General features: G+C 41.2%; 2 protein-coding genes across 2 annotated transcripts in view; one reads left to right on the top strand and one right to left on the bottom strand.

The window, feature by feature from the left end:
* COL4A3 (collagen type IV alpha 3 chain) overlaps positions 1-7,163 on the bottom strand; it is a 134,794-nt gene extending 127,631 nt beyond the window's left edge. Inside the window, exon 1 of the mRNA XM_082841184.1 lies at positions 7,061-7,163. Within this exon, the coding sequence (XP_082697310.1) occupies positions 7,061-7,147 (87 nt within the window). The 5' untranslated portion in view covers positions 7,148-7,163. The remainder of the gene's footprint in view (positions 1-7,060) is intronic.
* Positions 7,164-7,372: 209 nt separating this feature from the next.
* Positions 7,373-22,310, top strand: part of COL4A4 (collagen type IV alpha 4 chain) — a 138,487-nt gene continuing 123,549 nt past the window's right edge. The window contains exon 1 of the mRNA XM_082841199.1: positions 7,373-7,436. The gene's annotated coding sequence lies outside the window, so the exon portion shown is untranslated. The remainder of the gene's footprint in view (positions 7,437-22,310) is intronic.

Raw genomic sequence — 22,310 nt, 5'->3', positions numbered from 1 at the left:
AGATGCTTTCTTATCAGATTTTTAGAGATGAGGACAACTCTGAGAGGTTAAGTTCAAGGCCGTGGTGGTGGTAGGGCTGATAACGGAACATGTCTACTCTGTTAAGAAGTTGATATAATTTTGGTTTCCTTATTTTCTCAAACTGAAACAGAGGTGAAATAAATGACCTATGGTGAAAGTCTGTTATGATTCAAAAGTTTAGACTGAGGCTGGATATAAACTTTGTAGAACAAAAATGCTCTGAGCACCATGTGTTTGGAAAATCTTTGACTCCGTGGTGGATGGCTGCTTTTTGGCTGAAGGCCATGACATGAGTGTGGTTAACTGCACATGGCTGAAGGACCACAAGGCGTATGCAGACCAGACTGCCCTGCTGTCAGACTCATACACTTATAGGTTTGAGGGTCTTAACAACTGTAATATTTAACAAAGCTCATCTTAGTCATAGGTAACACTAAGCAGTTATTACTTTGTTCTGGGTAACACGGCCATAATGATAAGGGAAATACAAAGACAAATTGCATTTAATTCACAGTTTTTCCATGGACAATGCCTGAAAACATACCAAGGACTGAAACCCCAGAGAAATACTAAAGGAGGAAGACCCTTAGTCTGGTTAGAGAGACAAAGCTGGCGGCTTTGCTGTGTGGTCTTGACCCTGCCCCACCTCATCAAATATGAGTCTAGCATGTTTGGAGGGAGTGGGTAGTAGGAGGGGACTGGAGGAGGGTGACCCTGAGAACAGGAAAGGAAACACCTTTGGTGCGCCCCTCCCCCCAGATCATTACTACATCACTCCATCTTAGTGGGGAAAATCCCCTGGAAGCCTCAGAACTACTTTGCTCCTTTTTCTTCCAGGGCAGGACAGCTCCAATCTGGGAGCAAGCTGTGATGACAGAGAAGGCTTATTTTCCCCAAATCTCTCATGTACATAGTCTTCCTGTGGATGAGAGTCAGTCAACAGACTGAAGAAACACGATAGACTCCCAAATCTTGAAATCATACAAAAAGAATCAGAAAGATAATACAAATAAGTGCAAAATGACTAAAGTCATAAAAAAGAGGGGAAAACCCCTACAAAAAAGACCAAAAAAAACAAACCCTAACAAGTCAGAAAACCCCAGACAGACTTAGACTCCAAAAAGAACATCTAGAAATACGAATAGTCATTGAAATTGAAATTTAATGAATAAAAATAATCATATTTAACATTTATTGGATGATTACTATGTGACAGGCATGGTAAAGTATGTGTTGTATGTGCTAAATCATTTGATCCTCATAAAATCCTGAGGTGAGTCTCTTACTTCCAGTTTAAGATGAGGGGGCTTCCCTGGTGGCGCAGTGAGGGCTTCCCTGGTGGCGCAGTGGTTGAGAGTCCGCCTGCCAATGCAGGGGACACGGGTTCATGCCCCAGTCCGGGAAGATCCCACATGCCGCGGAGCGGCTGGGCCCGTGAGCCATGGCCGCTGAGCCTGCGCGTCCGGAGCCTGTGCTCCGCAACGGGAGAGGCCACAGCAGTGAGAGGCCTGCGTACCGCAAAAAAAAAAAAAAAAAAGAAAAAAAAGATGAGGAAACTGAGACAAAAATTTTCAAAAAGCTGGTAGTTAATAGACCTGGGGTTATAGCCATTGTTGAATGGTTCCAGAGTTCTTTTCCATTATGGAAAGTTACAGTAGATTGAAAATCTACTGAACATTACAAACAGCAGGAGAGAGAATTAAACTTTGAAAGATGGATGTGAGGACACGTCGCAGGATACAGCATGGAGGGAGCAGCATGTGAAACAAAAGCTCAATACGTTACAATTTGGTCTCAAATACAACTGATGATGGGTCTCCTGGAGAGGCTGTGAGAACCTCTGCACTTTAGGACCATTCTTCTGGGGGCAGAAGAGAAGAATTTATCCAATGGCTTCCATCTCCCACTGGTCAGAGATTTGCCCTGCAGGTGCTAACGCCCTGCACTCCCGGGGTGCAACAGGAAGACGTGGAAGAGAGTCTCAAGGAACACGAGGCTGTGCCTGTGTGAAGTCTGTGGCCAAGCTGGCCACTGGGGGAGAAAGCGCCCAGAGCCCAGGAGCAAGGAGAGGCCAAGCGGAGCTGAGTGGCACAGGAAAGATTATCTGACATAAGAAGGAAGGAGAACTGGAGGAAGAGATGAGAAGGCCCAGCTAGCATCCTGAGAATGCCAGGAGTAGAGACAGAGTGAGGAAGGAGAAATATAAAAAAGGAATGTCTGAGAATGTTCAAGATTTGATGAAAAAGAGAGAATCTCAGGTTAAATATCCACTGAGTAGGATTTATAAAAAACGTGTGCACCTGTATCACAATTTTAATAACATGATAAAAATCTTGACCTAATTGACATACGTAGAAATCTTTGAAGTCAAAATATCATCTCAAAATAAAAATAAAAATTAAAAAATAATAAAAATAAAAGAGAAAAAAATATATCATCTCTACCACAATTCAGTGAAAAAAATAACTAGAAAATTTCTGTATGTTTGGAAATTAAGAAATAAACAGTTTCTTATAAATAAACCAATAAGACAAAGGAAAAAATTAGAAAAGATTTTGAACTTAATGATATTAAAATTTGTATGATGCAGCTAATACAGTGTTTTGGGGGAAACTTTTTAGCCTTAAATGCATTTGACCTATTCAAAGTTGCTTGATCAAAGCCAAAACATAAAATTCAACTATGTTTTGCTGTATCTTTACCAGTTAAACTATAAAATTTAAAAAGTATATACCATTTCTAATATAATAGCACTAAAAAATGTCAAATACTTAGAAATCAAAAAAACAGAAAACTCTAAAACGCTGGGAGAAATTAAAGCCCTAAATAAACAGACTCATGTAAGAATACAAACAGATCATACATGAATGAGTTCTTGGTACACATGTTTGCAGATGTAACACTGAAAAACAGTGAGAGAAAGGATGGACTGTTCAATAAATGATGTTGGGACAATTCATTTTCTATATGGAAAAAGATAAAATTATAATCCTGGAAGTAGAAAACAATTCCAGGATTATGAGTCTTAAATGTAAAAGAATTAAACTGTAATGTTTTTTAAACGTAGGAGAACATTTTTACAATCCCAGGGAAGGAAAGGATCTCTTCAACAAGACGCAAAACACAAAATCAAGGAAATCAAGGAAAAGATGGATATGTTTGAGATTATAGTGAAAAAAATTATACATTAAGGTACCAATAACTAAATGAAAAGATAAACCAAAGATTGGAATGAAATACTTGCTGCAGATTTAAATAGCAAAATTTCAGTACCCAAATATATAAATAGCTTCTAATTAATTAGCAACAAAAAGGCCACAAAAGATAAATATGCAAAGACTTGTTCACGCAATTCACTCGGAGAGAACTATAGACTGTCAATCAAAATATGCTAAGATTCCTAAACTCACTAGTCAAAACACGATCCTATTTCACACCCATTAACATCTAAGCACACCAAGTTTTGCTGAGGATATAGGGAAGCAGGTACTCTGGCACGATGTTGGTACAATCCTTTTGAAGTCAATTTGACAATTCCTAAAAAATTTAAAATACGCTTTCTCTTATAACCCTCTGAATTCCATGTAGGAATTCAAAATCTAGTTGTCACGATGGTACATATACAAAGATATAAATTCCAACTCTGTAAGCTGAAAGCATGGAAACAAATTCGCTGCGTTTAGGCAGATGGAAAAATAAACTGCTTTATTTATGTAACTGGATACTATGCTCTCACATCTATATGTATATAAACAAATCGCATCTCTATGTATCAACATGGATAAAATCCAAAAACATCATACCGACTGATACAAGCAAGCTCCAATAGGTGTATAATGTGAAACCATTTATTACATTTGAAGGACCACAAAACAATAATATTTATTTTTTATGGTTACTAACACACACACACACACACACACACTCACACATACACACATATCCATGGAGTATAAATATAAAACCATGCATGGAAGATGAGGCAAAGGATGTGTTTAGGACTTTCTGTATTTATCTGTTATTTTCCTAAGGGGAGAGATGTGAGAACAAACAGGTCAAAACTTATTAATACTTGCTTAGTCTCAGGGGTGGATAAATTGGAGTCTGTTACATTACTTTCTGTTTGTTTGAAATGTTTCTTAATTCAACTTAATTTTTTTTTTTTTTTAGATTTAAAAACCAAATCAGTTGAGAAGTCTCCTCCCTAAATGCAGCTGTTATTCAGCTCCTGATACTTGATTTCTGCCTTGTCTGGAATTTTAAGGCAAAAAGAGGAAGGATAAACCATGATACCTCAAACCATGAATCTCACCTTCTCTAGATATCAGAGAAGGAGCTTTCCCTCTCACTCTTCTCCCAGACCTGTTGCCTGAGGCAACAGCACAGTGCCTCCCAGTTTCAAGTTGATGAGCTGGGCCTGGTAATAGCTATAAAACCTGGGGATGTGCTGAACAGCCAGGCCTGGGACTGAATGCCTGCAGGCAAGCAGCAGAGGGATTTTACGCAGGGCTCTTCAGAGCAAATTGTGTGGGTGGACAGTTCCACCCCGCCTGAACTCAGAATAAGGGGTGAACAGCACTCCTATTTCTTTGAGAAATGCTAACATAAAATCACAGGAATTTAGAGCAAAATATGTCCTTAACTATGCAGCACAAAGTTGATAAATATTATGTCCCAAAGACTACATTTAGCTCTCACTTATACAGAGTTTGTTCCTTTTTCCTAACATTTAGAAATTGAGAGATTTCTCATGGAAACTAGATTACCAGCTTCTTTTCTGAAAAAGCTGGATTCTGGTATTACTGAGTCTGAATTCTAGAATGTCAACAATTAGCTGGCCCTGAAGACTGCCCCTACCTCAAAGCCTCACTCAATTAACCTTATCTACTGGCTCCATGAGGGGTTTCAACTCCCTCGTTTTACAGATAAGACTGAGGCTCAGAGAGGTCAAGAGGCTTGCACAGCATCAGAGCTACCCCGTGGAGGGAGGCATGCTGGCACTGTGCCGACCAGTTATCAGTTAATTTGCTGTGATTCCATTTTTCTACACGATGAGGGTACATTTCATGATTTCTAATGACATCGTCTGTGTAACTGAGCAAAGTTTTAACAGAGACTTACTTCAAGGGCTGTTAAAAATAATATGAATGGATTAATTGTAGAATCAGCAGGAAGCCTCCAAGATTTGGCCAAACTCAAGACAGAAAAATTCTTATGTAAAAAATAATAAGGGAATATGACAGTATAATTGAAAATTGGTATGACTAGAGGTTGAATGATTACAGAGGATCACATTTTCAGGCTGATCTTTACCGGTGTGTAATTCTTCCCCTCTTTCTCCACCGTCCCTAATCTCCCCTCTTCTTTGAACTCTAGAAGAATGTGCAAACCCTGCTCTGGAACTCTTCCCCAGCCCTTCCCACGACATACATACACTTCCTTTAGTTTTTTTTAGTTGTTGGATTTGTTCCTGGATTAATGCTGGTAGACATTCAATACTGACTTAGATGAGTTCTAACCATCATGCCCAGAAGTACTGAGCTACCTGGGTTGGGCATTCTTAGTCTATGCAAAGCACATTTTTGTTAGAACTATAACTACATGAAGGGATTACATGGATTACAAAATCCTTTAGAATATAAAACACTAAATAGCCTAAATGTAAATTGGTAGGGGAATGGCTCAATTAACTTTGGCATATTCATATCATGGAAAACTATACAATAATGCAATAAGGCAAAAAGAAAAGAGGTAGATCTATCTCAAATACTGTCATGGGGAGACATGTAGGATGCAAAAGGATATATACAGCATAGGTATATGCTATCGATTATGTTAAAAAATACAAACAAAAAACACATATTGTTTGTAGGTCCATATATGAATACGTAAATGCCTAGAAAAATGTCTGAAAAGAAACACAAAGTGGCGAGAGTGGATATATCTCTTTAGACGGGGTGGGGTAAGGTATGGAGGTGATCAAAGGGGGTTTTAGCTTCACCTGTAATGTCATAATTTAAAATTTAACTTAAATGGAAAATACTTGTATTTCCTGTGACTGAAAGTTCGAAAAACATTTTCACGTTAACACATATTTATGTGACTATTAATTTCCAATCACAATCTTAATCATGAAATTTGAAAAACATCTGATCATTCTGGGAAACGAAACTTACACTGCGTTGTCATCCCAGATTAAGTTTTCTGTGTAAAAGTCACAGAAGGCGGCTGAAAAGTTACATTGCACTTTCACCAGTTAAAACCAAGTAAGTCAACTCTAGGAGTCATAACAGTTTTGAAGACACTAATTTATCTTCGCAAAGAATAAGAAATATACGGGTGGATATAAATGAATCCAGGAGCTCTCAAATTTTGAATAGAAATCACAGCGACAGATTGTTTAATTTATCCTAACATGAGTTCTATTTCTAAGGTGCTATTAAATTTTCAGTGACGGCATTTGCTTTTCTCAACAAAACTGATGGAACACTTGAGGGCAAGTATTGACAAGGAGGAAAAGCGAGCTCCAGAGAGGTCAGAGTTCAGTGTGAGGTGACATCTAGGAAGTGGCAGGGCTGGGACTCCAGCCCTCTGTCCTCTCTGCCAGGCCATGTGCCTGCTCTGATTCACCGGTGTGACATCGCGCGTCTGTATATCCCGTGTTCTCAAGCGCTCATCCCTGGAGATTATCTACCTGCCTGCATATCTATCTATCTATCTATCTATCTATCTATCTATCTATCTATCTATCTATCATCCGTCTACCTACCTACTTACCTATCTACCTCTGTCAGGGCCTTCTCCATCCCTGACCCCTAGGAGCCCTCCAAGCCTCCTCCTCGCCCCTCCCTCCAGCCCCGCGCATTCCACCTGTTCCCGTGCATCCCCGCTTGCCCCCGTCCCCACGCTGCCCCCCGAGGTGTCTGCTTGGCGCCCGCAGTCACCGCACGCATCAGCAGAGGGTGAAGGGCAGCGCCCCCGCGGGCGGGGCCGGCCTGTCGGAGGACGCGGGGTGGGGGTCGCATCGCCGCGTACTCACCTTGCCGGCAGTGGGCGCGGCCACCAGGAGCACCAGCTGAAGCAGAAGCAGCAGCGCCGGCGGCCTCGGCGCCGTCCCAGGGCGCATCGTGGGCGTCCGCTAGGAGCCCCGGCGTGTCCAGGGCCCCGCAGGCTCTTGGGCCGCCGCGTGCCCTGCGCGGCGCGGGTTGAGGGGCCCGGCTGTGAAGCTAGCCTGGCCCGCCCGCCCGGGGCGGGTTTTGTAGGGCTCAGCCTCCCCACCGAGGCTTCAAGGGAGGGAAGAAGTGGCTTAGGTCCCGCCCCCGTTCCCCCTCCCAGCCAACTCACCGGGAGATGTCCCTCCGACCCAGGAAGCGTGCCAGGAGGCTGTGAGAAACGGCTGCGCGCCTGCGGGGCAGGTGGGTGCGGGGCCAGGGTCAGGGGTTAAAGAGGTGACGCTCCCAAGGTTCAGCGGCCTAGGCGGGGCAAGGGGCTGCGAGTCGGAGGTGGGGGGTTTGGGGGGTGAGCGTTGTGGAGGCGGCGGAGCACGGGGGAGGGAGTGGCCAGCGGCCCTGCTCAGATTAAGCGGGAGGCGCGCCGGGCGTCCGCACTCGCGCGGCCCCGCTCGCTCCGGCTCCCGGCCGCTGCCGTTTCGCCTCTTTCCCCTTCTCAACGCGTCTCCAATCCGGCAGCCGCCGGACCCGGCGGTGAGCGCGTGGGGAAGAGGCAGCCGAGTCGCCCGCGGAATTGGGCGCGGTGGGAGGTGCGCGCCGCGCGGGCGGGCGCAGTCGTGGCTCCCGGGGCGGCGGGCGTCCCCACGAGGTAAGGTGCCCCCGACCCAGTCTGGGCGATGGATGGCAGCCCCAGGGCCCGGGCCACCCGCCTGGAAGCGCGGGCGGTGGAGGGAGCGTGGCATCCCAGGGTGGGGCGCGCGGGCTGGCGGGCGGGGCGGGGGAGCTGGGCTGGGGGTCACCAGACGAGAGCTTGTCTGGCTCCCGGCTTGTCTGCCTGGGCTTGAACTGGGCGCTGTGTGTTTTGATTAATTTGGAGGCTCGGGTTACCAGCCTGGCAGTCTGGGCACAACGAAATGCCAAGAGCAAGAGGCAGCTGAGGGTAAAGAGAAAGCCCATCCATTCTATTTTCTGCCGCGTTGAACTGGCTTTTTCACGTTAAATCTTATCTGCGGAAATGCAGGGAAAGCCAAGAGCCAACTTTGTCGGGGTGTCTCCCTCCTGAGAGGGCCCTTCTCGGAGGTGGCCTTGGACGCAAACGTGCAATATGTGGCTTGTTAGGGCACCGTCCTCAGAGCAGGGCTCGTGCCCTTTTCTTGTGCCACTGACCACATTGGATCTGATGAAGCATTTAGATCCTTCTTAGAATAATTCAGTTATCAGAATCAGTTTAACTTTGAATAAATTATCAAAGTATTAAAGTCATGATATAGTAACATAGGTGCATCATTATTATTGCACTAAATACTTAGATCTAACAGCAGATCTATTAAACAACTGTAATCTCAAAGTACTGATGACTGCAAAACTGAAATGTGACGTGAAAATACCAGTGGGTGCAAACGCTCAAGAACTGCTAATGCTATTGTGGTTTGTTAGCTATTTTCATAACTGAAGGAAATGCTGAACTTCCAGGAAAGTTTAGTGAAAGTAGAGATGTAATATTTGTTCCCATCTAAGTTCACAGACCACCTGAATTCCATCTCCAGGTTAAGAACCGCTACTTTGGATCAGCGTTGCTGATGTAGTCGGTCATCAAACACACAGTGTGAAATATGTGGTTTGGTCACTGATTGTGGAGAACCATTTGCTTGCAATTAGAATGTGTATTAGACCTATGTAGCTATGTAGGTAGGCGAAACCCTGACAGTGAGTGAATGGAGATGCACACCCCCCTTTTTGGTTGTAGAGTGAACATTATACACTTTCCTCTGTTTTTATATATATATAAATTTATTTATTTATTTTTGGCTGAGTTGGGTTTTCGTTGCTGTGCACGGGCTTTCTCTAGTTGCAGCAAGCGGGGGCTGCTCTTCATTGCGGTGCGCGGGCTTCTCATCGTGGTGGCTTCTCTTGTTGCAGAGCACGGGCTCTAGAGCGCGGGCTCAGTAGCTGTGGCTCACAGGCTTACTTGCTCTGCGGCATGTGGGATCTTCCCGGACCAGGGCTCCAACCCGTGTCTCCTGCATTGGCAGGCGGATTCTTAACCACTGCACCACCAGGGAAGCCCCTTCCCCCTGTTTTTTATGCCAGTGATTGTCAACTCTGGCTGTGTATTAGAATCTCCTAAGGAGCCTCTAAAAATCCTGAAACATCCCAAGTCAGTTACACTGGACTCCCCAGCAGTAGGACTCAGGTATCTGTATTTAAAGCTCTCTGGAGATTACCATGTGCAACCAAATTTGAGAGCCACTGTTTTCCATGCATAGTTCAGTTAGTTGCATTGAATCAGGGACTCTTCTTCATAGAATAATAAAAAGGACATGTATTAAACTCTTTATTAAGTCCTGTGAGTGCCCAGACCACAGATGTTGCTGTGTGGTATATAGTAGCTTCTCGCCATTGATAGGGAGGGTTCTTGTGGAACCTTCTCCTGCCATCCTTGTTAGATAGGACATCAGGTGCTCTGTTGATAAAATAACAGTGTCCAAGAATTCTGAGGCATATGACAATCTTGCATGAACCGACATTACTTCCTGGACAAAAAAAAAAACAACCCTCAATGCTAGAGTTAAATTTTCCTTCTTTTTGCTGAATTCCAGAAGATTTTTTAATTTGGATTTCAATTGCCTTTGAAATGAAACCAAGTCATTCTGATAAAGACTTGGCTTTATCGACTTTAGAAAGGGGAGGCAGCAGTCAACTGCAAGTCACTTCCAACACTGCAAAAGAGCAGGAAAGAAACTTGTGATGTAACCACAGCAAGGAGGAAGCAGTGGTTAAGAGTATGGTCTCTAGAGTAGACTCTAGATTTTGAATCTTTTCCACACTTACTAATGTGGCTTGGGGTCTTCTCTTCTATAAAGCGGGCATAATCAGGGTACCCACCTCAGAGAACTGTAGGAATCTAATTCAGTAATCCATTAGAAGTCCTTTGTCCAGGGTCTTCATAAAACAGTCACATACTGGAATCTGATTCTCTAGTTTTGTAAAGGAAAACAAAGGAAGCTGATGAGAAATAGTGGCACAGGGTAGAGATGCTTTTCTCACCTCAGCAGTAAAGTGGCAAGAGTCAAGCATACTCCACCAGCGCCCTTGAGGTCAATAGACTCTTAAGGCATCTGGAACCTTGCTGCTTGGCATCCCTGGGAGCCGCAGCTTTGGCATCCTGGAGAGCTGGTTAGAAATGCAGAAGGAATCTCAGGCACCACCCCAGACCCACTGAATTAGAGCCTTTTTTACCAAGCTCTGCAGGTGGTTAAACGTTGAGAAGTGGCTTGCCTGTGAGTCAGGTTTAACCAAACCCCTTCCTCACTCCCCACATGTATACACTCTGCTTTAGTACAATGTTGGTATGCTCACTAGGTGTTAATTAACCAGAATTTTTGATTTTTAAAAAACAGTCTTAGGGTCAAGAGAGTTTCCCAGTTGGTTCTTGAAATGTGATGAAACTAAAGGAAAGTGAGGATGGTTCTCTTTTTGTAAGTACAAAGGACACACAAATCTCTGCTTTTGATTTGGTGCCAGGTAAGGGTTTTGAACAAAGGGAAATGGTAATGGCCTTTGACAAGCCCTGTCTTATTGTTTTTGCCCCCTTTTAATAATCACAATATCATGTCTGTTTTTCACACGGTGCTTAAATGTGTAATGTTGGCTTCCCTACTTTTGAAGGCTGACTCCAATAGGACAGTGGACTTTTTGGTGTTCTTTAATGTTATTGAATGAATGAAGTTGTTTATTATTTGCTGAACGAGTGAAGCTGGATGACTTGACAGATTCACTCAGGATTCACACCCAGGTCTGATTTCTTCCAAAGCTTATGATCTTTCTATAGCCTTCCCTGTGTAGGGATGTGCCTCAGCTTTTGATGTGATGTACTTTGCCAGGCTGCCTGTAGCTTCTCCTTTAATCTTTTAAAAAGATTAAATTTAATCTTAATTACATTTTAAGTTAATCTTTTTTTTAACTTCATCTCCCCACTTAGTCATCTCTCTTCTTTCAAGAACCTTCTCTTTTCAACACCTTTAAAACAATTAGACTCGGGTTCTTTTACAATCTCGGAGTCATTTTCAACTCTCGCCATTACATCTCCAGATTCTTTCTCCTCTTTTCTAAGATCATGGCCCCTGTCCCAGTGCCTGCACTTATCATCTGTGGATTACGGTAGCCTTCTAGCTAGTCCCCTGCAGATTCTTTCCTTTGAAATCCACCTTCTATGTTATTGTCAGAATAAAAGTGCACATTGTATCAGAAGGAACAGGTTACTTTGGGGGCAGTTACAAACAACCCCCGAATTTCAGAGGCTTACATAACAAGATTTTTCTTCTCCCTTTACACTGAATATTCATCACAGGGTGTGGGGAGGTGAGAAAGGGGGAGGGGGCTCTGCTTATCATAACTACTCAGGAACCTCATGGAAATTCCCACTCAACGTAGTTTGCTCTGATCTCTTCCAAAGGGGAAGAGAATGCGGCAAATCAAAAACTGCTCTAACAGCTGCCACCTGGGTGTGACACTCGATACATCTACTTCACCATCTCGTTGACCAAACTGGTCACTTCATTTTGAAAGTGATGGGGAAATAATCTCCCACATGCCTGAAAGAGCTCTGGAAATATTTGATGAATGTTAGTAATGCTCATCACATACATCGTGTAACTCGCTTATTTTAAAACTTCCAGAAGCTCCTCTTTTTCTTTACAGCTTATTTCACACTTCTTAGGATAGAAGAGAGTGGTCCAAAGTCAACTTTTGAAAAATCTCCTGTGTCACCCCATACTTCTCAAGTTCACCATACAGCCTTCTTTACCTCACGCTTTTGTACTTGCCATTCCCTCCACCTTGAGGGACCTCCCTTTCGGTCTGTCTGGTGCAACCCTTGAATTTTGAGACCTAGATCAAAGGTCAAAGATCATGGTCTCTGTGAAGACCTTTGTCCAGACCTTTATTATGGATCACAGAAACAGTGTCATGTATTTTACTCTTCCACACTACAAGGCCTTTGAGGGCAGGTACAGAGATTAATTTTTTTAATATAGTAACTGCGGCATTTAAAAATAAATTTATTGAGGTTTCATTTATGTACACAAATCTGTACCTAGTTAAAGTACACAATTCATGGAGTTTCACAGATGCATACAGCCTGTGAAATCAATAGCATGGTCCTGATACAGAGCTTTTCGATCACTCCCCGAAGTTTCCTCCTGTCCCGTTTCAGTCCATCTCTCACTCCCTGTCCATTCCCAGGCAACCACTGATCTGTTTCCTGTCACTGTAGGTTGGTTAGCATTTTCTAGAATTTTATGTAAATGGAGTCGTACAGTGTGTACCCTTTGGTGTCTGGGTTCTTTGGCTCAACAGAACAATACTGAGATTGATCCATGTTACGTGTATCAGCAGTTTGTTCTGTTCTATATATAGCTGAGTAAAATTCCATTGTATGGACATCGCTTTTTTAAAGATCCAGTTACCTGTAGGACATTTGAATTGTTTCCAGTTTGGGGCTACTAGAATACAGCTACTATGACTATTTTTGTACAAGGCTTTGTGTGGACGTGTGTTTCCACTTCTCTTGAATAAATACCTGGGAGCGAAATGCCTGGACCATAGGGTAGATGTATATTTAATCATAAAAGAAAGAGTTTTCCAAAGTAGCTGTATCTTCATTCTCATCAGCAATGTATGAGAGTTCCAGTTCCTCCATGTATTTTTGGTGCCTTCTTTTGGTATTGCCAACTTTTTAAATTTTAGCTATTCAAATGGTTACACAGTGGCAGTTAACGTGTTTTTGATTTCTCTAATAACTAGAGATATTGAACATCTTTTCATGTACTTATTAACCATTCAGAGAACTTTCGTGAAGTGTCTGCTCAGCTCTGTTCCCCATTTAAAAAATTGGTTGTTTTTCTTACCGTTGAGTCATAATAGCTACTTATATATTCTGGATACAAGATCTTTGCCAGATGTATATATTTTGAATATTTCTCCCATTCTGTGGCTTTTCTTTTCATTTCCTTATTGGTGTCTTTTGAAGAGCAAATGTTTTTATTTTGATGAAGCTCGATTTATCAACCTTTTCCTTATGGTTTGTGCTTTTCCTGTTATCTGAGAAATCTTCACCTATGCTAACATTGCAAAGATTCTTCTATGTTTTCTTCTTTTATAGTATTTTTACATTTAGATCCATGATCCATTTTGAGTTAATTTGGGAGTATGGCGTTAGGTAAGGATCTATTTTCTAACATTTTTTTCTGTATGGATATCGGGTTGTTCCAACACTATTTGTTGACTTTTTCTGTTAAATTGCCTTGGCACCTTCATGGAAAATCATTTGATCATCTCTGTTTGGGCCTTTTTGTTCTATTGATCTACACATCTCTTTTTTTTTTTTACCAATACCATATTGTTCTTATTACTATAGCTTTATAGCAGATCTTGGACTTAGGTAATATAAGTCCTCCAACTTTATTGCTCTTTTTAAAAATAGCTAATGCTATCCTAGTTCATTTGTGTTTACATAAATATGTAATTTGCTTTGCTAATATTGTGTTAAGGAGTGTCGTATTTATGTTCATTAAAGATATTGGTCTGTAGTTTTCTTGTAATATCCTTGTCTGTTTGGTACCTGAGTAATACTAAGCTCGTAAAATGAGTTGACCAACGTTGTCTCTTCTATTTTCTGAAAGAGTGTGTGACGAATTGGTATTATTTCCATCTTAAATACTTGATAGAATTCACCAGTGAAGCCAACTGGTCCCGGAGTTTTCCTTGGGGAAGGTTTTTAACTACAAATTTAATTAATTATGAATTTAACTGTTATAGGGTTATTCAGATTTTCTATTGCTCCTTGTGCCAGTTTTGATAATTAGCATCTTTCATGAAATGTGTTCATTTCTTACACATTGCCAAGTTTATTTGTCTATATATCTGTAGTGGTTTCCTCTTTGTCATTTATGACATTGGTAATTTGTCAAGTTAATCTATTTTATTTACCTTTTCAAAAAAAACAAAGAACCACTTTGGGTTTTATTGATTTCTCTCTATTGCTTGAGTATTTTCTCTGTATTGATTTCCTCTTCTATCTTTATTATTTCCTACCTTTTACTTTAGGTTTAATTTGCTCTCCTTCTCTTAGTTTCCTAGGATAGGAACTGATAATTGATTATTAGACTTTTCTCTTTTCCTAATGTACACATTTATAGATCTAGTTTCTTTCTCTGCTCTGGGTAGGTTGTATCCCATAAGTTTTGATATGTTGTTTTCATTATCATTTAGTTCAAATTATTTTCTTCTTTGGCCCATGGGTTACTTGGGGTGGATTAATTTCTAAATATTTTGAACTTTCCTATATGTTTTATTGTTGAGTTCTAATTTAATTCTCTGCAAGATTTTAGTCTTTTGAAATCTGTTGAGACTTGTTTTATGTTTTATTATATAATTAGTTTATCTTGGTGAACATACCATATCTACTTGAAAAGGATATATACTCTGCGGTTGTTGGGTATAGTGTTATATATAAATAAATTAGGGCAAGGTAGTTGATAGTGGTGTTCAGATCTTCTGTGTCTTGACTGATATTTTCTACCTTGTTCTATCAATTACCAAGAGAAGAGTTATTCTCCAACTATGTTTGAGAATTTATTTATTTCTCCCTTTAGTTTTTCAGTTTTTGCTTCATGTATTTTGAAATTCTGCTCTGAAGCCCGTATGTTTGTAATATTTATCGATTTCTGATATATTAACTTTTTGATCATTATTGTCACTTTCCATCTTGAGGTCTCTTTTATGTGCTATTAATATAGCTCGTCCACCTTCTGAGATGGCCCACACTCTGTGGAGTGTGTCTCTCTGTAAATAAATCCACTTGTTACCTTAAAAATATATAGGTAGCTCATCTTCTTTCCTTATGCTTGTGGTTTGTGTGGTGTATCTTTTTTCAGCCTTTTGTTTTCAATCTATTTGTGTCTTTTAATTTAAATTGTGTATCTTGTAGGCAGCATATACTTGGATTTTTCTTTTTTCTATTTTAAATCCAATATCTTGCCTTTAAACAGGAGTTTTTAGTGCATTTTCATGTAGTTGCTATAGTTGTTTTTAGGTCTGCCATCTCTCCATTTACTTTTTATCTATCTCATCTGTTTTTTGTTTCTTTTCTTCTTCCTAGCATTGTTTTGTGTTAATCAAATATTTTTTAGTGTTCCATTAAAATTTTTTTTGACTTCTAGTTATATCTCTCTGCATTGTTGTTAGTGGTTACTTTAGGGATTATAATATGCATCTTTAACTTTACCCAATCTACTTAACAGTGATATTGAATTTTTGAATTCAGTTGAATTCAAATTGAATTCAATATTCAGTAAGTTGAAAATTTGATTTACCGAATATTGAGTTCAGGTAAATCAAATTCACTTTTGTATCCATAGTGCCTAGTGCCTAGCATGGCATCTGATACAAAATGGGAAACTGACATATATTGACAGATATTTCTTGAATGAATAATAATCATAGGTGTTTTTTATGTTGTATCAAAGTTATATGGAGATGATTCCAAAAAAATTTTTTTTTGGTTAATGCCAGGCTAGTTAATAGAAAGTCACTTTAAATTTTAACCGTTATTATATATTTAGTGGATTTGAATTTACAAATCCTGTAATTTTCTTATGTAGTTAAGATTCTATGTATTATTTTGTTTCATTCCCATATGTGTAAAGTTGTAGTTGTAAAAATTTAACATAGACCTCTTCTTATCCTTAATTTCTGAAGTTTCAAAAATTTCTCATTTTCAAATTTTAGTGGGGAAATAATCTTACTTTAATAATGGAATTCTTTGTGGTTCTGTGAAACTTCCAACCACGGATTGTCTTGGCCATTTTGCCCACATGACATCCGTATCCAGTACACAGCACATTCTCTTGGCTTTGCTCAGTTATTTTCCAATGTGTAAATTTGACGCTGAAACACTGACTGTGTTTTATGGTCTGTAGCAGACTATGGGATGGCATAGTTTTGAAGCCCAGGTTTGAGGGATGCCCTTGAATCTTTTATTAGGTTCCAGAGTGGCAGAAGCATTCCTAGAGGAGTCTAGCTCCAGGTCTTGTCCTATAGGGAGGAAGCCACTAGGAGACTCAGTCTCTAGAACCAACTCCTGCCGGAAGCAAGGCAAACAGGGGTGGGCACAAGACAGGATGCAACCATGAGGAAAAGCAGGTGGTTAAGCTCTCCTTAGAAAGGGCCCAAGATTCACACCAAGGCGGTTCTCCTTCCCCACCGAGACAAAGCTTTTCTCCTCTCTTGGAACCAATTGGACACCTGCCCCAGTATTTCTGTTTAACCTTAAAAGTTCATTTGAACACTTTTGTGAAATCTCTCTCTCTCTCTTTCTCTCTCTCTCTCTTTTTTTTTTTGGCTTACATATCTGCCTGAAATGCTTTAACTTTCCTATAATCTAGTTAGAAATGGTGCCTTAAGATCTCCAACTGTCCTACAGGAGTTCTAGAGTTGAAATTCCAAACATAAAGACCTTCACAGGAGAACTCTAGTTTTCTGGGATTCATGGGAAACTGAATGTCTATGTATCACAGTGCACTGTTTTTTTGGGTTTTTTTTTACATCTTTATTGGAATATAATTGCTTTACATTGGTGTGTTAGTTTCTGCTTTATAGCAAAGTGAATCAGTTATACATATGTTCCCATATCTCTTCCCTCTTGCATCTCCCTCCCTCCCACCCTCCCTATCCCACCCCTCTAGGTGGTCACAAAGCACCGAGCTGATCTCCCTGTGCTATGCAGCTGCTTCCCACTAGCTATCTATTTTACGTTTGGTAGTGTATACATGTCCATGCGTCTCTCTCGCTTTGTCACAGCTTACCCTTCCCCCTCCCCATATCCTCAAGTCCATTCTCTAGTAGATCTGTGTCTTTATTCCACAGTGCACTGTTGCATTTATAAATGACTTTCCCTGCTACTACTATATTGAAGGCTAAAGTTGTTCTTTCCGGAGACGAATTCCCCGAAACTTACCCATGAATTTTGAAGCTGTGCAGTGTAGTGGTTAATAAGGGAAACTTTAGAGTTTGAGCCCTGGAAATGTCTCATACTAACTGTCATTATTTGTAAAAGGACATAGTCATATTACTTACCTTGTGGGGTTATTGTGAAGATTGAAGATCTGTGTTAAACCTTTAGCACAGGGCTTAGCATATAAGTTGCCTGCTGAAAATGCTGCTTATTATAATTTCTTACGGCGAGGAAGATGATGATGGCTTTCTGGTTGATAAAACCAGATACTGACCTTTTCCTAAGAGTCCTCTCAGAGTCCAGTTAACTCTGATTCTGACTAGACTTGTCCCCCTGTATACCTTCTTCTACACCAACTGAAGAGTCATCCCTCTGGATAACTTCTCCTGACGTTATCAAAGGTACTTTAGGAGAGACTGTCACAGCTTATTTCTCCTTCTCATTTGCCCAGATCTTCCTTCCTTCCCAGATCAAGTGTTGCCCCCCTCCTGAGGTCTGCCAGGCTTGCCCCAGTTTCCAGTTTTCTAACCCTTCTCTAATTTATCGGGAGCTCGTTTTGCCTGCATGGCAAATTAGGAAGGAAGGAAATAAACATTTATCGAGCTGCTACCACATGCCAGAGCCTGTGCTAGGCACGGATTGTGACTCAAGTAATTCTCTCAAGCATTCATTTTACATACTGAGAAACCAAGAGCTCAGGGTGGGTACAAACTTGCTCAGGGTTATACTGGTAAGTGATCAAGATCTGAACACAAGTCTTTGTAACTCTACAGTCCTGCATTCAGTCCCTCACCACGAGACCACAAGGTACCAGGAGAAGAAGGCAGCGGGTCTCTAGGGAGGAGGGAAGACGTCATCAAAAGCAAATGCGAGCCTTTCAGTACGTTGGTTGCGGGTGGGCACTTCCCAGTGGAATCAAGGGCTGTTACTGCCAGAGCTTACTCCAGAGGCAGCTCTCAGAGGTCTGAAAGGTCTAGGGAATCCAGAGTCGCTCCCCCTGCAGGTAGAATCAGACCAAGAATAACCTGGGGGAGTAGTGCTTTTGACAAGAGACATCTAGCATTCTGAGTTAAGAATGTCATTCTTAACTTGGAGGTAAAGGGAGCATCTGGTTTTGAAAATCAGTTGTGTATTTGTGGAACCTATATCACCTGCATGTGTTTCCCACGTGGTGACATTATTGAGACTGTGGTCAAATGTTCTGTTGGTTTTGGGAGGAGACCTCATGGAGAAAAATGGTAATAAAAGCCTATATTGGCAGAATGGTGGATTAGCTGATATATTGTCCATTTGGCCCTGGACTAGCAAAGTCAACTCCAAGGTCAACTGAGGCCTGTGCAGTACTCTCAAACAATTCAGCTGAACCTAGAGGGAAGGCAAGGCGGGGGCAAGCCTGGCCGGAATCCAGCAACATTCTGCATTGGAGCTCACGTTGGAACTTAGAGATATTCTCAAGAATTTACTTGAGCAGTTCTCAAGTTTTCCCCGGTTCCTTCTCAGGGAACATGATGCTCCAGCCACATTCCAGTAGTGCATGGACCACACAGATTCGTGACGTGCTTTCAAAACCTTGTGATGTTTGACGGGATTGACTGTTTTCGCTAAAAAGCTGAAATCAACCTGAAGGCTTTGAAAGTCTGCAGGTAGAGTCAACCCAAAGATACGGGGTTTTAGAAAGTAACCAACTTGGATGTTGGGAAAAGGTCAGGTGACTTAACAGGGAAAGCATGAGCCTCTAAGTAGATATCCAGCCACCAGGCATGCCATTCTTTTTCTGGGAGCGTTTTTCTAACCCCTGAGGCCCCTTGCTTATATCTTTACAAAAGCTGAGCCTTTAGGAATTCTATTTTGGAAAGATAAAGGTATACAAAAATGGGTGTTCAGACCATCCAAAAAATTAAGGCTTGGAAAGAGAGTCTTCAGATAGCTCAGTGTCAGAAAGTCAAAGGAAAGACCATGTAGTCAGTGAGTTAATAAGAAATGATTTCCCTGAAAGAACAAATATTGTTAAAAAGGGCTCAGAGACTTAATGTTACCTGGGAAAAGAAAAGACATTATGTTTCTGCTACCTTTTGTGACTGGAAGATTCCACTCCTCAGTCTCCTGTTTATCTGGTCCTCCAATCTTGGCCATTGCCCCCCGCCCATCCCCCAATTGATGAGAACTCCAGCACGGTGTATTTCTATTCAAGATTGGGTTGCAGAGAAAACAAATTCCCCATGGTACAGAGAATGATTTGGAAGATCTCAGATCCTGTTCCCAGACCTAGCCTTTGGAAAATTTTGGGCACAGACTCCTAAGCAGTCCCAGGGGAATTGGAGTCCAGGAATTTTCATAAAGGAGTGAAGAAAAAAAAATAATCCCAGGGAGTTGGAGGAAGAGAACACACTGATATCTGCTGAATATGCATGCTAGAAATTACTGATATAAATACACTGCTGGGCAAGAGCCTATGGACTTGGTCAGTGAGGGAGATGGATGTCAAAGGCCCAGGGCACGGACGTTCAGCTTCCCTGTTGCGGGTGGGTGGCTTCAAATGAGCTCCCTGAGGTATGTCGCAGCCTTGGGAGCAGCTGTGATGAGGACAGTGCTTTTTATCAGACTCTGCTGCTTGAGAGGTCAATTTGCTCAAGAAAAGGGAATTGACTGCAAGACTGCGTCAGGAATTGGGGGGGCTCTCGGGAAGGAGCCGGTTTTTTCATCCTCTCAAGAGACCATCTGTCTTTCTCTTTTTGCGTTTTCCTCTCTTGGAAACAGCTTTTTCTGATTACTTAGCTTATCTGTTTCCTCTAAGCTCGGGCTTGCACTTGGCCTTGACTTGTCCCAGTTTTCTAACGCCTGGCTGTACTTCAGGATGTACTGGATGCGTCCTTCCTCCCTCATCTCCCTTTCTTCTCTCAGTGTCCTAATTTCAGAGGACTGGTTCAGAAGATGTTTTTGTACCATCTTCTGGCCCAGAGTTCTGTGTTACCAAGCCAAGCTCTGGGTTGGGTCAAGCTTTGGTTATTCCCCAAGTTTCCGTGTGCCTGGGGAGATGGAATCAGGTGGTGAAAACCTGGTCATGCCCCCAATTAAGAGCCAAAGGTGGGGACTTAGGGGGCTCTGATACAGCACTCCATAGCACTCAACACTCCCTTCTTGAGAATAACAGTTGGCAGAATAAAGCACACCCTTTGAAAGGTACAGAAGTTTTGAAAAAGTTTCCAAGGTAGGCATTCTCCCAGAGCTGTTGTTTCTATATGTTTTAGTGGCATTGCATTTGGGTTGTTTAGGCTTTTTTTTTTTTTTTTTTTGATAGACTCCAATTAGAAACATACTGTCTTGGCCACTCCTATGTGATGACAGCCTTTTATTTATGAGAAGATAGGTTAGAGGGATGCTGTTCTGGGGTGTTTTTATTTGGTGTCATCAAAAGCATGGTTGAGACCAAAGGTTTTTTGCTCTTAACACAGGCAGTTGCAACAAAGGAAATCCTCGTAGACTGTTGTGGGTACCATGTGTGACAGCCTTTTGGGAGTAGAGTGCTGTACACACCGCTGTTCACGGTGTCTAGCTGACAGCCAGATGGGCCTTTACTTAGCTGTGACCTAGGAGCTGCACCCTAGGCTGGAGAACTGTCCTAAAGTCTCTGCAACTCCTCTGTAGCTTTGTTTTCAGGCTAGACAGATGCGTGGAATGAGCAAGTAGTCATGCTAGGCTTTCTCTAGGTAAAACAGTGAACAAGGCAGTGGTTTTCCTTTTTGCAGCTCGTCTAGAGCACAGAGCCCCAAACTGAGGTACATGTACCCTTGGGAGACCAAAAGATTCTTACAAGTTATGCAAGCAGCTTGGACAAGTAATTAAAGGAATTAATTTCTCAACTGTTACAGATATTATTTCTTAGGGTTGTTCTATCTGAAAATGAGCCTTTGGACTAGGTTCTCACCACCCCTTTCACAACTGTCCTTCTACTTTTCAAAAGAAAGGCATACCTCCACCCCATCCCTCTGCCCCATCCATCCCAAATGTTACCAGCCTGCTTTGTCCAGACCGTTTGTGGGGCCGGATGAAGGGTGTTGAGAACAGAAAGCATCTACCTTCTGGGCTGCACATCCCCTGGGCCACTTGGTTTCCCACTTTCTGTTTTCATCACGATTGAAGGAAGACTCTATCAAGTGGTAGATCTTTCAAAATGATTCCTGAGGATAAATTCTATATTGCTTTTGATATACAACTCAAGAGAAGTTCTCAGAATTGAGTGACATTTGTGTTACAAATTCCTTCCATTCACAACTTCTGAACTTTGTGAATAAGTTTTATTAGGCTTTACAGCTTTAAAAATTAAAATGGAAGTAACATTGTTGCTGAACCTGTCTCATTCCAGTAAGAAGTATTATTACTCTAGGGCTAAATAAACTAACTGAGAAACAAAAGAGCCCACTTCTTTCATTGCCAATGACATTTCCAAAATAATTTCACTTTTAATGTTTAGTAATTGTTTTTAAAGATTTAAATTTATTTATGTCTTTGATGAATCATATACTACTAATAATCATAACAATAAGTCAATCCTGGAGAAAAATCTTTTTTAAGAGTCAGAGATTTGTGATTATAAGAAATTAAAAAAATATCGAATTTATATGTATTTTTGTTGCAGAGAAGTAGTGTGGGGTGATCAATATGATTTTCAAGTATAAAATTATATTGCACAAGGATATATGTGGGGGAGTGGAATGGAAAGACAAAATCATGAAGAAAAATAATGTTAAAAACCGTCTGCATATATTTTATACTGATGATGGTGAAAATCAGATTGTGCGGTATTGTGATGTACTGCCTACAGCTAAAATAGTGCTGCAATAAAAACAATAAAATAGTTTTTTTATTTTTTATAAAAAATAGTTTTTTATTTTTATAGTTTTTTAAAAACTATAAAATAGTTTTATTTTATAGGTAACCATTTACAATGTTCCAAATTATATTCCTTGCAATAAAAAGATTAAAGATTTTATATGTTAACTTTAAAAAAGGAAGAGAGGGTTCAAATAGGTTTTTCAAAATTCTAATGGGAGTTTGAGAGCAGAAAAGTCTGAAGGCTGGGGTGTCAGTTGGGAGAAGGGACATAT

The sequence above is a fragment of the Leucopleurus acutus genome, assembly GCF_964270905.1.
Source record: "Leucopleurus acutus genome assembly, chromosome: 6".
Lineage (NCBI taxonomy): Eukaryota > Metazoa > Chordata > Mammalia > Artiodactyla > Delphinidae > Leucopleurus > Leucopleurus acutus.
This window is presented reverse-complemented; position numbering and strand designations above follow the sequence as displayed.